The 13,656-nt window shown below is 41.7% G+C and overlaps 1 protein-coding gene across 3 annotated transcripts in view; it reads right to left on the bottom strand.

Annotated features, from left to right (window-relative positions):
* Nucleotides 1-13,274, bottom strand: part of LOC124038620 (regulator of G-protein signaling 17-like) — a 30,389-nt gene extending 17,115 nt beyond the window's left edge. For 2 of the 3 annotated variants that reach the window (XM_046354688.1, XM_046354687.1), the window contains exons 1-2: nucleotides 13,093-13,273; nucleotides 5,892-6,027 (exon numbers count right to left, since the gene is read on the bottom strand). In XM_046354688.1, the coding sequence (XP_046210644.1) occupies nucleotides 5,892-5,894 (3 nt within the window). In that variant the 5' untranslated portion in view covers nucleotides 5,895-6,027; nucleotides 13,093-13,273. Of the gene's footprint in view, nucleotides 1-5,778; nucleotides 6,028-13,092 lie in introns of all 3 variants that reach the window. The other variant, XM_046354689.1, reaches the window with a different exon arrangement.
* Between the last annotated feature and the right edge of the window lie 382 nt (nucleotides 13,275-13,656).

Here is a 13,656-nt window from a genome sequence, read left to right as displayed (position 1 = left end):
ATCACAACATTGGTTATTGATAGTGATGCACTGATATCACATTTTTGGCCGATACTGATATCCAATATTTTCCTTGCCAAACCCCCCCCCCCGGATACCGATAACCGATATTGAACATTTTAGCGGCCTTTTAAGCATTCCAGTACAGTTAAGTAGATACACAACGGTCTAAGGCACTGCATCTCAGTGCAAGAGGCGCCACTACAGTCCCTGGTTCGAATCCAGGCTTTCCAGGCTGTTCACCTAAATTACACTAGGCAAGTAAGTATAAGAATGTAAGTATATCATTGACACTACCTCCACATGCAAAGACATGACCATGAGCAAAGAATAATGTTCTGTACTTCCACAATGACAAGGAGGTACTGTCTAGAGTTTACTAAGCCTGCATGTGAGTAAAGGTTATATAGCCTACTAGGTCTATATGTGAGTAAAGGTTATATAGCCTACAAGGCCTACATGTGAGTAAAGGTTATATAGCCTACAAGGCCTACATGTGAGTAAAGGTTATATAGCCTACAAGGCCTACATGTGAGTAAAGGTTATATAGCCTACAAGTTAGTAAAGGGTGTATAGCCTACAAGTTAGTAAAGGGTGTATAGCCTACAAGGCGTATATGTGAGTAAAGGTTATATAGCCTACTAGGTCTATATGTGAGTAAAGGGTGTATAGCCTACTAGGTCTATATGTGAGTAAAGGTTATATAGCCTACAAGGCCTACATGTGAGTAAAGGTTATATAGCCTACAAGGCCTACATGTGAGTAAAGGTTATATAGCCTACAAGTGAGTAAAGGGTGTATAGCCTACTAGGTGTATATGTGAGTAAAGGTTATATAGCCTACATGTGAGTAAAGGTTATATAGCCTACATGTGAGTAAAGGTTATATAGCCTACAAGTGAGTAAATGGTGTATAGCCTACTAGGTGTATATATGAGTAAAAGTTATATAGCCTACTAGGTCTATATGTGAGTAAAGGGTGTATAGCCTACTAGGTCTATATGTGAGTAAAGGGTGTATAGCCTACTAGGTCTATATGTGAGTAAAGGGTGTATAGTCTACTAGGTCTATATGTGAGTAAAGGGTGTATAGCCTACTAGGTCTATATGTGAGTAAAGGGTATATAACCTACAAGGCCTACATGTGAGTAGAGGTTATATAGCCTACAAGGCCTACATGTGAGTAAAGGTTATATAGCCTACAAGTGAGTAAAGGGTGTATAGCCTACTAGGTGTATATGTGAGTAAAGGTTATATAGCCTACTAGGTCTGCATGTGAGTAAAGGTTATATAGCCTACAAGTGAGTAAAGGGTGTATAGCCTACTAGGTGTATATGTGAGTAAAGGGTGTATAGCCTACTAGGTCTATATGTGAGTAAAGGTTATATAGCCTACATGTGAGTAAAGGTTATATAGCCTACAAGTGAGTAAAGGGTGTATAGCCTACAAGGCGTATATGTGAGTAAAGGTTATATAGCCTACTAGGTCTATATGTGAGTAAAGGTTATATAGCCTACTAGGTGTATATGTGAGTAAAGGTTATATAGCCTACTAGGTCTATATGTGAGTAAAGGGTGTATAGCCTACTAGGTCTATATGTGAGTAAAGGGTGTATAGCCTACTAGGTCTATATGTGAGTAAAGGGTGTATAGCCTACTAGGTCTATATGTGAGTAAAGGTTATATAGCTTACACGGCCTGTATGTGACTAGAAGGTCTATAGCTTACTAGGTCTATATGTGGAGAAAGGGTTTTCAAAACTTACCCTACGAAGTCCGGAGCCAACCTGATAATGAATTGCATCCACCTGGTGTCCCAGGTCTAAATCAGACCCTGATTAGAGGGGAACAATGGGAAAAAAATGCAGTGGAACTGGCTTTGAATTCCAAGGTGTAGTTTGAGGGCTCTATAGCCTACTAGGCCTATATGTGAGTAATGGGGAAGAAAACAAGCTAGCCTAAAAGGTTGCAGCGCAATAGCTGTGTGAAATGGACTACAGCTCAGCGTTCAACACCATAGTGCCCACAAAGCTCATCGCTAAGGATCCTGGGACTAAACACCTCCATTTGCAACTTGATCCTGGACTTCCTGACGGGCCGCCCCCAGGTGGTAAGGGTAGGTAACAACACATCTGCCACGCTGGTCCTTAACACTTGGGCTTAGTCCCCTCCTGTACTCCCTGTTCACCCACGACTGCATGGCCAAGCACGACTCCAACACCATCATTCAATTTGCTGACGACACAACAGTGGTAGGCCTGATCACCGACGACGATGAGACCTGGCAGTGTGGTGCCAGGACAACAACCTCGCTCTCAATGTGACCAAGACGAAGGAGCTGATCGTGGACTATAGGAAAAGGAGGGCCGAACATTAACATCGTCAGGGTTGTAGTGGAGCAGGTCAAGAGTTTCAAGTTCCTTGGTGTCCACATCACCAACAAACTAAGTTGGTCCAAACACACCAAGACAGCTGTGAAGAGGGCACAACAAAACCTATTCCTCCTCAGGAGACTGAAAAGACTTGGCATGAGTCCCAAAGGTCTACAGCTGAACCATCGAGAGCATCCTGACCGGTTGCATCACCGCCTAGGATTACAACTGCTCGGCATCTGACTAAGGCACTACAGAGGGTAGTGCGTATGGCCCTGTACATCACTGGGGGCAAGCTTCCTGACATCCAGGACATATATACTAGGCAGTGTCAGAGGAAGCCCAAAAAGTTAACAACTCCAGTCCCCAAAGTCATAGACTGTTCTATGGGCTACCTCATGGCAAGTGGTACCGGAGCACCAAGTCTAGAATCAAAAGGCTTCTTAACAGCTTCTACCCCCAAGCCATAAGACTGCTCAAATATGAATCCACCCAGACTATTTACATTGACTGACCCCCCCCCCCCAATTGTTTTTACATTGCTGCGACTCGCTGTTTATCATCTATGCATAGTCACTTTACAAATTACCTCCACTAACCTGTACCCCCGCACATTGACTTGGTACCGGTACCACCTGTATATAGCCTTGTAATTGTTATGTACATTTATTGTGTTACTTCTTGATTGATTCTTGATTTTTTTTACATTAGTTTATTTAGTAAATATTTTTTTTATACTCTATTTCTTGAACTGCATCGTTGGTTAAGGGATTTTAAGTAAGCATTTCACGGTAAGGTCTACCTACACCTGTTGTATTCGGCGCATGTGACAAATACAATTTGATTTGAATATCTCCATTGTTAGAGCCAAAATAAGTAGGATACAAAGTCAAATGTTTTACTTCCTATCAAGCACATTCGGTCAAACAACCAAAAACAATTAGGAGCCTATTGGGAACATCCCTAGTAAATAAGACGAGCAAACGTAAAAAGACGTGAGCCAACAATGAAAACATTCTGGTACAATCACCACTATTATTAACATCCTGGTGCTGAATGGTACAATAATGCTGGTTTCAAATCAATCCCAAAGAACAGATTATAATTATAATAATCATAATCTGGGTGTGGAGCACGAGCCCAAGTAGTAATAGAGATTATATATTTAGGCTAACCTTTAAAAATACATTTCCTCTCTGCCCTCATTTGAATCCAAAAACTATTAAATAAAGGATCATCTTACCTGCAAAGTCATCATGTAACTTTTGCTCCTTATTTATGAACACTATCAATGATCAGTGAGGAGGTTTCCTGTCTCTCTGAGTAGCCTAAACTTTAACATCCATGATGATACATGGACCAACAGGCCAAATATGCAAATCCTGAGTTGACCACTTGAGCAGCCATCGGTTATTCACCTTCCACCGGTGGAAAACATGCACATTGATGCAAAATACAGTGACAAACACCTTTGTTCTAGCTGGGGACACGTCCACGCCACTGAAAAGAAATGCAAATAAACTCTCCATGTGGAAACACAAATATAGGCTTAGCCAAAGAACCTCCTTTTCATTCTGCAACTCCATTACATTTTGGCCAGGATTAATTTTTTACTGTATTTCTACTGTCAAACTACAGTGATGAGAATTTATATTTCATTAGCCATTTGGGAAATGTACTGTCTTTGATCTTGCTATATATATATAGAGAAATTACCGACACTAACATTGCCTTCCTCATTTTGAGTACGTTGCAAACGTTTGATTGATTTTCGTACACAACATTCTTATAGATTTTTCGAAAACCATTATTTGGTCAAAAGTAATAACTTCTGCATTATGTTGATTCCTGCTATGAGAGTCTCTGCCTGTGCCTGTTTCGCTGTTGGCTGCTGTGTGAGAGCTACTCTCACTCCCCCTCCCCTTGTGCACACAGTGTAGGGAGAGATGCAGTCCTACAACGTTTTTGTAGGACATTAGCCTACATTTACTGATTGATTAATCAATTAGCCTACATGTCTATACAGCAACAATATCATATTCAGAGTTAGCAGTCTAGATAAGTGTTGAGTTCCCCCTTCTTCAGGTGGTGAATAAAACAACCTTTAGGCCAATAACGACAAAGAGGTTGGCAAATTCTCTATACAACCAGAAATTTAATATTCTAATTCTGGATCCTATTTTTGACAGATTGCACATCGAAACATAAATCCTGATTTCCCTGGATATGTTACATGAAATAGCTAACTTTGAGGCTACCATCTGTTATCTTACTTGGCACTGAAAACTTTTGTCTTGAGCCCTGCCGCTAATGTAAGGTAACGGTCCATTAAAATACTGATTGTTATATCGTTACATTTTTATCGAGCCAAATAGTAACCTTTATCACAATATATTTTTTTGTCCATATTGCCCAGCTTAAGCACCCCCCCCCCCACCCAAAAAAAATGGTATTGTAAATGATTGCTGAATTCTAGTTATCGCAAAAAAAGGGTATATTTGTTGTCCATATCACCCAGCTCTAAGTACAAAATACAGCAGAGGAGGGATATTGGACTTACTCCCTCAATGGGCCTTGGTTGGTTGTTTCAGTGGGAAGATCCAGAAAGCATTTTGTGGTTGCCATTCCTTAATAGTGTGCTCTCAGTACTGGTCACTCATAGCAGCACAAATTATTTTGTTCAATGGCAAATATGATTATCTTTTTAAATCTAAAGCTAATTTACTCATTATTAACAGCTGGTGATCCTAGCCAGGCCTGCATCTTACATTTGAGGTAATGAAGGCTTAAAAACGGGGCTAGTAGGTTAATGTTGGCTTAATATGGTTAGTAGGGCACTATAGGCGTAATTGGGCTAGCAGGGTAATGTAGACTCAATAGGCTTAGCAGGGTAATGTAGACTCAATAGGCTTAGCAGGGTAATGTAGACTCAATAGGCTTAGCAGGGTAATGTAGACTCAATAGGCTTAGCAGGGTAATGTAGACTCAATAGGCTTAGCAGTGTAATGTAGACTCAATAGGCTTAGCAGGGTAATGTAGGCTTAATATGGTTAATAGGCTTAGCAGGGTAATGTAGGCTTAATATGGTTAATAGGCTTAGCAGGGTAATGTAGGCTTAATAGGGTTAATAGGCTTAGCAGGGTACTGTAGGCTTAATTAATAGGGCTGACCTAAAGCAGCCTCCAAGGGTGCCGGCCCTCCTGCCACTCTCCAGTTTCTACCCATTCTGCAAACACTATTCCAGAGCAATTTATAGTAGTCTGTCAGATGCATACAGCTGAATAGAATATTGAGAATTCAAATAGGAGCATACTGAATTTCCTTAAATGGTGGACAGATATATGTAGGATGAAACTTAGCATTCGCATTCACTACTATAAGGACATGGAACTCTGCCCTAAGTAACCTACCATGAGAATTAGTCAGTTGTTTCCACAGACAGACACGGCAGGAGAGTCATGGCGCTGAGGTAAATGGTTGGTTGCACTAGGGTGTGTCTACAGAGTAGTATCGTTGTTCTCACCATCACTGATGGAGGGCCAGGTGGTGAGGAGGGATGAGGAGGACAGCAGTCTCCGCCCTGGGTCTCAGCAGAGCTCAGGGACTCAGTGGGTGGACCATTTGCAGTGTTGCGTGCAAGGGGAGCAAAAATATACCATCTGAGAAAAAGAACAGAAATACAGTGCATAGTAATATTGTACAGACAGATAGTAGGTTTATATTAACCTTTGACCATTAGGCCAGGAGTGTCAAACTCAATTCCTGGAGGACCATGTGTCTGCAGGTGATTGATTAATTAAGGTCATTGATTAGTTAGACTACTAGGTGAAGGGAGTTCCTAAGTCTTAATTGGTTAAAAATTAAATAAAAAGTGGAAACATGGCCCTCCAGGATTTGAGTTTGCCACCCCTGCATTAGGTCTACTTTTCACTCTGTGTTGATGAACTCCACCACAAATCCTGGTCGGTCTCTTATTCGACACATCCAAAAATGAAACTGTGCATAATGGAGGCAATAGTCTAACAGTTTTCAAAAGTGACTGTTCTCACATGCGAGTTGTGTTTCACAGTTTTAGGCTAGCTATAGCCTGGGCCTGTACTGCAGAACTACTGCAAACACATGACTGAAGAGGTCTAGATGGTCATATCCATGACAACTACAGAGATCCTTTCTCATCTGCTTCCTAACATTGCCTGGGGAGAGCCACTGACAGACCTCAGCAAGGCAGGGTACAGATGATCAGGAGGTTCACAATAAACACTTTATTCCATATACTCTGTCAGGAAAAAGGGTCTACTGGCCTAGGAATTTCAATCTGTCCCACTGCTATTTCTGATCCTCTGTATAGTACCCTCCAATCTGGCCCACTGCTATTTCAGCACCCTATCCTCCAATCTGGCCCACTGCTATTTCAGCACCCTCTCCTCCAATCTGTCCCACTGCTATTTCTGTTCCTCTGTATAGTACTCTCCAATCTGGCCCACTACTATTTCAGCACCCTCTCCTCCAATCTGGCCCACTGCTATTTCAGCACCCTCTCCTCCAATCTGGCCCACTGCTATTTCAGCACCCTCTCCTCCATTCCAACTGATTGGCTCAAACGCATAAAGAAGGAAAGAAATTCCACAAAGAACACCTGTTAATTAAAATGCATTCCAGGCGACTACCTCATGAAGCTGGTTGAGAGAATACCAAGAGTGTGCAAAGCTGTCATCAAGACACATGGTTGCAACTTTGAAGAATCTCAAATAGAAAATATATTTTAATTTGTTTAACACTTTTTTGGTTACAACATGATTCCATAAGTGTTATTTCATAGTTTTAATGTCTTCACTATTATTCTACAATGTAGAAAATAGTACAAATAAAGAAAAACCCTGGAATGAGTAGGTGTGTCCAAACTTCTGACTGGTACTGTATGTGAAGAGTGGGCCTACCCAAACGGTAGCATAAGAAAATGTTCGACTAACAATAACATGCTGTTGCACATCCCCAGGACCTCTCCTCAGTCCCAACAGAGGACTCGCATCCCCAGGACCTCTCCTCAGTCCCAACAGAGGACTCGCATCCCCAGGACCTCTCCTCAGTCCCAACAGAGGACTCGCATCCCCAGGACCTCTCCTCAGTCCCAACAGAGGACTCGCATCCCCAGGACCTCTCCTCAGTCCCAACAGAGGACTCGCATCCCCAGGACCTCTCCTCAGTCCCAACAGAGGACTCGCATCCCCAGGACCTCTCCTCAGTCCCAACAGAGGACTCGCATCCCCAGGACCTCTCCTCAGTCCCAACAGAGGACTCGCATCCCCAGGACCTCTCCTCAGTCCCAACAGAGGACTCGCATCCCCAGGACCTCTCCTCAGTCCCAACAGAGGACTCGCATCCCCAGGACCTCTCCTCAGTCCCAACAGAGGACTCGCATCCCCAGGACCTCTCCTCAGTCCAAACAGAGGACTCGCATCCCCAGGACCTCTCCTCAGTCCCAACAGAGGACTCATCCCCAGGACTCTCCTCAGTCTCAATAGAGGACTCATCCCCAGGACTCTCCTCAGTCTCAATAGAGGACCGCTCTGAATAAGAGCATCTGCTAAATGTAAAAGTAGATCCACAAATGGGCACAATTATACATTTGCGTGCAGTCTAGGTAGCCTATGCCTACTTCTATGCATACATCAGGTGCGTGTCCTTGCTCAACACTGATAAGAGCGCATCAAACAAAAGACAATGAGTAAATGGAATGAAATAAACTAAAACTTGTTCATCACAAGTGTAGCTTAGGTTGTGAGCTCTGCAAAAAAACATGTCCACTCAGACAATGAGAACCGCAAAATACTGGTATAATAAAATAATGAATGCATTAACAGAAATGACCCTAACCAAACAAACATTGTAGATTGGAAATGGGGATTAAGAGTAAATGTACTACTGGTGATGAGGAATTGATAGACTAACAATCAAAGAGCATACAATTCACACAATGAAATTGAATTGGTGCGCATGAATTGGTGGGAGAGAGCGCATTAGACACAACTTGTGCATCCCCTTCTACTTGACCTGACATTTCAAAGACACATTATCTTCACACATACTGTAGGCCTAAGGAATACACTTACAAAAGGTGTCATGTCCAAAGCAGTAGCTATTTTTTGAAAACAAATGCAATTTCACTTATTTTATCAACTTTATCAAGTTGCTTGGCGTGCCAAGGCAAATACTGTCTTACTTGTCAGATGCCAGTCTTAGAGTGATGGACTGTGCCATCCAAGCACAAATAAGGCTGGGGTCTCATGTGCCATGAAAAAAAAGTGTGTCTATTCTACAATTTAATGTAATTATTATTATTATTTCATTTTTTAAATCTGTTGACCAATAGCCTATCAACTAAAACAATCGACTAGATGGGGTCAGCCCTACTTCATTAACATCTCAACTTCATAAACACTGGTGGATAGCTGTGAGTGGAAAAACAAGCTCTGGGAGCCCTTTCAGGCAAGCCATGAAATATGACTGACTGAAAAAAATGCATTTGAGACTTGGCCTCCTACTTCGTAATGTCCAAAATGCATGCAGTTTTTCTACTTTAACTGGTCAAATAAAGCCTGTACTCCAACATTTAGACATGAAGGATCTTTATTTTTTTAAATATTTAAAAAAAAATACATTTTATTTTTCATGATCAGGTTGACATTCCCAGGAAATTGACACGGTATAGTCAATCATCACAACAGTACTGTCAATTAAATAGCTAGACTGGAATGAATGCATGGCAATTTTACATCATGGCTGTTTGTGTGATGGACTTATGCCCAATTGAGAAAATGCCATAGGCGGTCCTCTCCTTGGCTCCTCCGTCCTATCCTCTGTGGCGCAGAAACGGAGTCGCTATATTGTAGGAGTGTCAATACCATTGAGATATATATAGGACTCTAGATGGATATAATTAATTTTAGCATGGACATTGCCATCATTTTAAAGTAGTTAACTGTGTTGGGATTCTTAGAGGTCGACCGACTAATCGGAATGGCCGATTTCAAGTTTTCAAACAATCGGAAATCGGTATTTTTGGGTGCCGATTTTTTAAATACCTTTATTTAACTAGGCAAGTCAGTTAAGAACACATTCTTATTTTCAATGACGTCCTAGGAAAGGTGGGTTAACTGCCTTGTTCAGGGGTAGAACGACAGATTTTCACCTTGTCAGCTCGGGGGATCCAATCTTGCAATCTTACAGTTAACTAGTCCAATGCAATAACGACCTGCCTCTCTCTCGTTGCACTCCACAAGGAGACTGCCTGTTACGCAAATGCAGTAAGCCAAGGTAAGATGCTAGCTAGCATTAAACTAATCTTATGAAAAATAATTAATCGTAATCACTAGTTAACTACACATGGTTGGTGATATTACCAGATTTTATCTAGCGTGTCCTGCATTGCATATAATCTGACTGACCATACAAGTATCTAAGCATCTGACTGAGCGGTGGTAGGCAGACGCAGGCGCGTAAACATTCATTCAAACAGGACTTTTGTGCGTTTTGCCAGCAGCTCTTCGTTGTGCGTCAAGCTTTGAGCTGTTTATGACTTCAAGCCTATCAACTCCCGAGATGAGGCTGGTGTAAGCGAAGTGAAATGGCTAGCTAGTTAGCGCGCGCTAATAGCGTTTCAAACGCCACTCGCTCTGAGCCTTCTAGTTGTTGTTCCCCATGCTCTGCATGGGTAACGCTGCCTCGATGGTGGCTGTTGTCGTTGTGTTGCTGGTTCGAACCCAGGGAGGAGCGAGGAGAGGGACGGAAGCTATAGTGTTACACTGGCAATACTAAAGTGCCTATAAGAACATCCAATAGTCAAAGGTTAATGAAATACAAATGGTAGAGGGAAATAGTCCTATAATTCCTATAATAACTACAACCTAAAACTTCTTACCTGGGAATATTGAAGACTCATGTTAAAAGGAACCACCAGCTTTCATATGTTCTGAGCAAGGAACTGAAACGTTAGCGCATATTGCACTTCAACACTTTGTTTTTGCATTATTTAAACCAAATTGAACATGTTTCATTATTTACTTGAGGCTAAATAGATTTAATTGATGTATTATATTAAGTTAAAATAAGTGTTCATTCAGTATTGTTGTAATTGTCATTATGACGAATAAAAAAAAAAAAAGTAAATCGTCCGATTAATAGGTATCGGCTTTTTTGGTCCCCCAATAATCGGCATTAAAAAAATCATAATCGGTCAACCTCTAATTCTTATGGTTTGATCAGTCAATGATCATAGCATTGCCTTCTTTAAATTGGTTTGCCTAGATAGTAAATGGCTTTGAGCTATATTACCGACATCTAGTGGCCACAGTAAATGACTGATACAGAAGATTTGTTTCAGGTTTCCAGCACTGCAGGTAAATCACTAATATTAGCTTTATGCTTTTTTTCAAATGCACAAATCTACTTTCAAAAAATGGAGGTAGCCTCAATGTCGCTGCCCAAGCGGTCACAGTCGACATAATGGCTCCGATACAAAGATTAGGCTAGTGCTCTATCTAATTCAATTGTCAATTTGTTAAAGAGATACTTCACCTAAATTATACTAGGCAAGTCAGTTAAGATCAAATTACTATTTACAATGACGGCCTACACCGGCCAAACCCGGATGACGCTGGGCCAATTGTGCGCCAACCCATGGGACTCGCAATCATGGCCGTTGTGATACAGCCTGGAATCAAACAAGGGTGTCTATAGCACTGAGATGCAGTTCCTTAGTCCACTGTGCCACTCAGGAGCTTCACAATCAACGTAAGATACACATATTATATCATCCCAAATGTGTTAAATGGTTTTCCAAAACGATCTCAACAAACCATTTCTGTATGGACCTCTTTGACAGTAGAATGGCCTCACTGAAATGCTCAGTGAATTCAACATGGCACCTTCATAGGATGTCACCTTTGCAACAAGTCAGTCAGATTTCTACCCTGCTAGAGCTGCCCCGGTCAACTAAGTGCTGTTATTGTGAATTGTCTAGGAGCCGTGGTTTCCATGGCTGAGCAGCCACACACAAGCCTAAGATTACCATGCACAATGCCAAGCGTCGGCTGGTGTGGTGTAAAGCTCGCTGTCATTGGTCTCTGGAGCAGTGAAAACGTGTTCTCTGGATTGATGAATCACGCTTCATCATCTGGCAGTCCGTTTGACAGATCTCAGTTTGGGGGATGCCAGGAGAACACTACCTGCCCCAAAACATTGTGCCAAGTGTACAGTTTGGTGGAGGAGGAATAATGGTCTGGGGCGGTTTCTCATGGTTCGTGCTAGGCCCCTTAGTTCCAGCGAAGGGAAATCTTAACACTACAGCATACAATGACATTCTAGACGATTCTGTGCTTCCAACATTGTGACAAAAGTTTGGGGAAGGCCCTTTCCTGTTTCAGCATGACAAAGTGAGGTCCATACATAATTGGTTTGTTGAGATCGGTGTGGAAGACCATCAAACACATTTGGGATGAATTGGAAAGCCAGGCCTAATCGCCCAACATCAGTGCCCAACCTCACTAATGCTCTTGCGGCTGAATGGAAGCAAGTCCCTGCAGCAATGTTCCAACATCTAGTGGAAAGCATTCTCAGACAAGTGGAAGCTTTTATAGCAGCAATTTGGGGACCAATTCCATATTAATGCACATGATTTTGGAATGAGATGTTCGAAGAGCAGGTTTCTACATACTTTTGGTCATTTAGTGTACTTTTGGGTGATTTGGACATGATACCAATTTGTAAGTCGCTCTGGATAAGAGCGTCTGCTAAATGACTTAAATGTAAATGTAAATGTAATACATGAAAAAAATGCTAATATTGGTCCCATGAATTAAATTGGATTTGTGTCACAAATGCTAAAATGTTAGCATGCGGAAACAGTGCCAGCTGTTTCCTCTAAGGAGAAAAGCATATAGACATTTAAAAAGTATATGCTACTTATGGTTTGTTTTATCTAATAAAATGTCTAGCACACCTCCGCATTTATTTTTTACCACTTTACACATGTAGTTTGGCATTCCACCTCTGTAAAGGTCATTTGCCTGATGATGTGCTAGTGGAGGAGTCATTTCTAATGACTTCTAATGTTTCCAAGTTCCCTCTTCACAACCAATTGAGATTCTCCCCTTATATTCCGTATGGAAAACGGCAGGCTGGAGCGGTAGCCTAGTTCAGCCATACCAAGTAAACTGACTCGCTGCCAATTGAAATGTATGACATAGTTAGCTAGTGAACAGTGGTAAAATCGTACATTTTAGAACTAGCTAACTAAATACACTTAACAGCATATCACATGCTTGCCATAATTTGCTAAAACATTCGCATCATAGCTGTCCTTGCCTGCAGCTCCTGGGGTGTTGTGCGTGGTTCTCTGTGATTCGAAGCATCTGCAGCTGTGATTCTGCACTAACAAGCTAGCTCAAACATTGCATGTAACGTTAGCTGCAAAGACAATCTGATTCTGCTTGGCAAGACACCGCATGATAATGCAAAACTAATAGAAAACTACGACAGTGCCTTATTGTCGCATCAACAAAAATAAGAATAACCCCCAATTTCTGTATAGCTAGCTAACATTCGACCGTTCTCTCATTTTCTGTGCTGCGAAGAAGAGCTATGAAGAGCTAGCTATGAGACTAGCATGGCTAGTGCTAGCTCGTGGGACATTTAAACAGACGAATGAAGAATATGCATAATCTTACCCTTTTAATTCTGGTTGTCAGTATTCTGTAGTGGTTCATTTATACGTGTTTTATGTTGATGCTTGTTAAATCGCACAGTAAAGATGCATCCTGCCTTATAATCTCCATCGGCGGTGTTTTTCTTCCATCCGCCCAACTTCAGCACCGACTCCGAGCCAGTGGACATACTGCGCAAGCGTGCTGCTGTCACTGTCAACTCACGCTGGCCAGGCTGCAGGGTGGGGAAAACTGAGTTGCTACATTGATTTTTCAAAGATGGAGGTAGTAATTATTGAAACATTTATTGTACGTTTCATAGTGTCTTTGCCACATAGACAGCCACTGTCCCCGGTTTAAAAAATGCGACTTTGTAAATGAGGACGAATGACACGTCATGTGTTATATCACATGTTTCTTGTAACATAAGTGGTTACTTAAATTCTTTATCAAGTACTGGAAAAAGTGGGCTTGGTATGTGTATGTTGGAACATGTTTTGATGCCATGCAAGATCATCATCACTCTGTTGGGCACAGCCTTCAGCACTTTTACACAATATGTTGTTTTAGGTCATTTTAAATATATTT

This window comes from Oncorhynchus gorbuscha, linkage group LG06 (genome assembly GCF_021184085.1).
Source record: "Oncorhynchus gorbuscha isolate QuinsamMale2020 ecotype Even-year linkage group LG06, OgorEven_v1.0, whole genome shotgun sequence".
Taxonomy (NCBI): domain Eukaryota; kingdom Metazoa; phylum Chordata; class Actinopteri; order Salmoniformes; family Salmonidae; genus Oncorhynchus; species Oncorhynchus gorbuscha.
The sequence above is the reverse complement of the archived record's forward strand: the minus strand, read 5'-3'. Positions and strand labels throughout refer to the sequence as shown.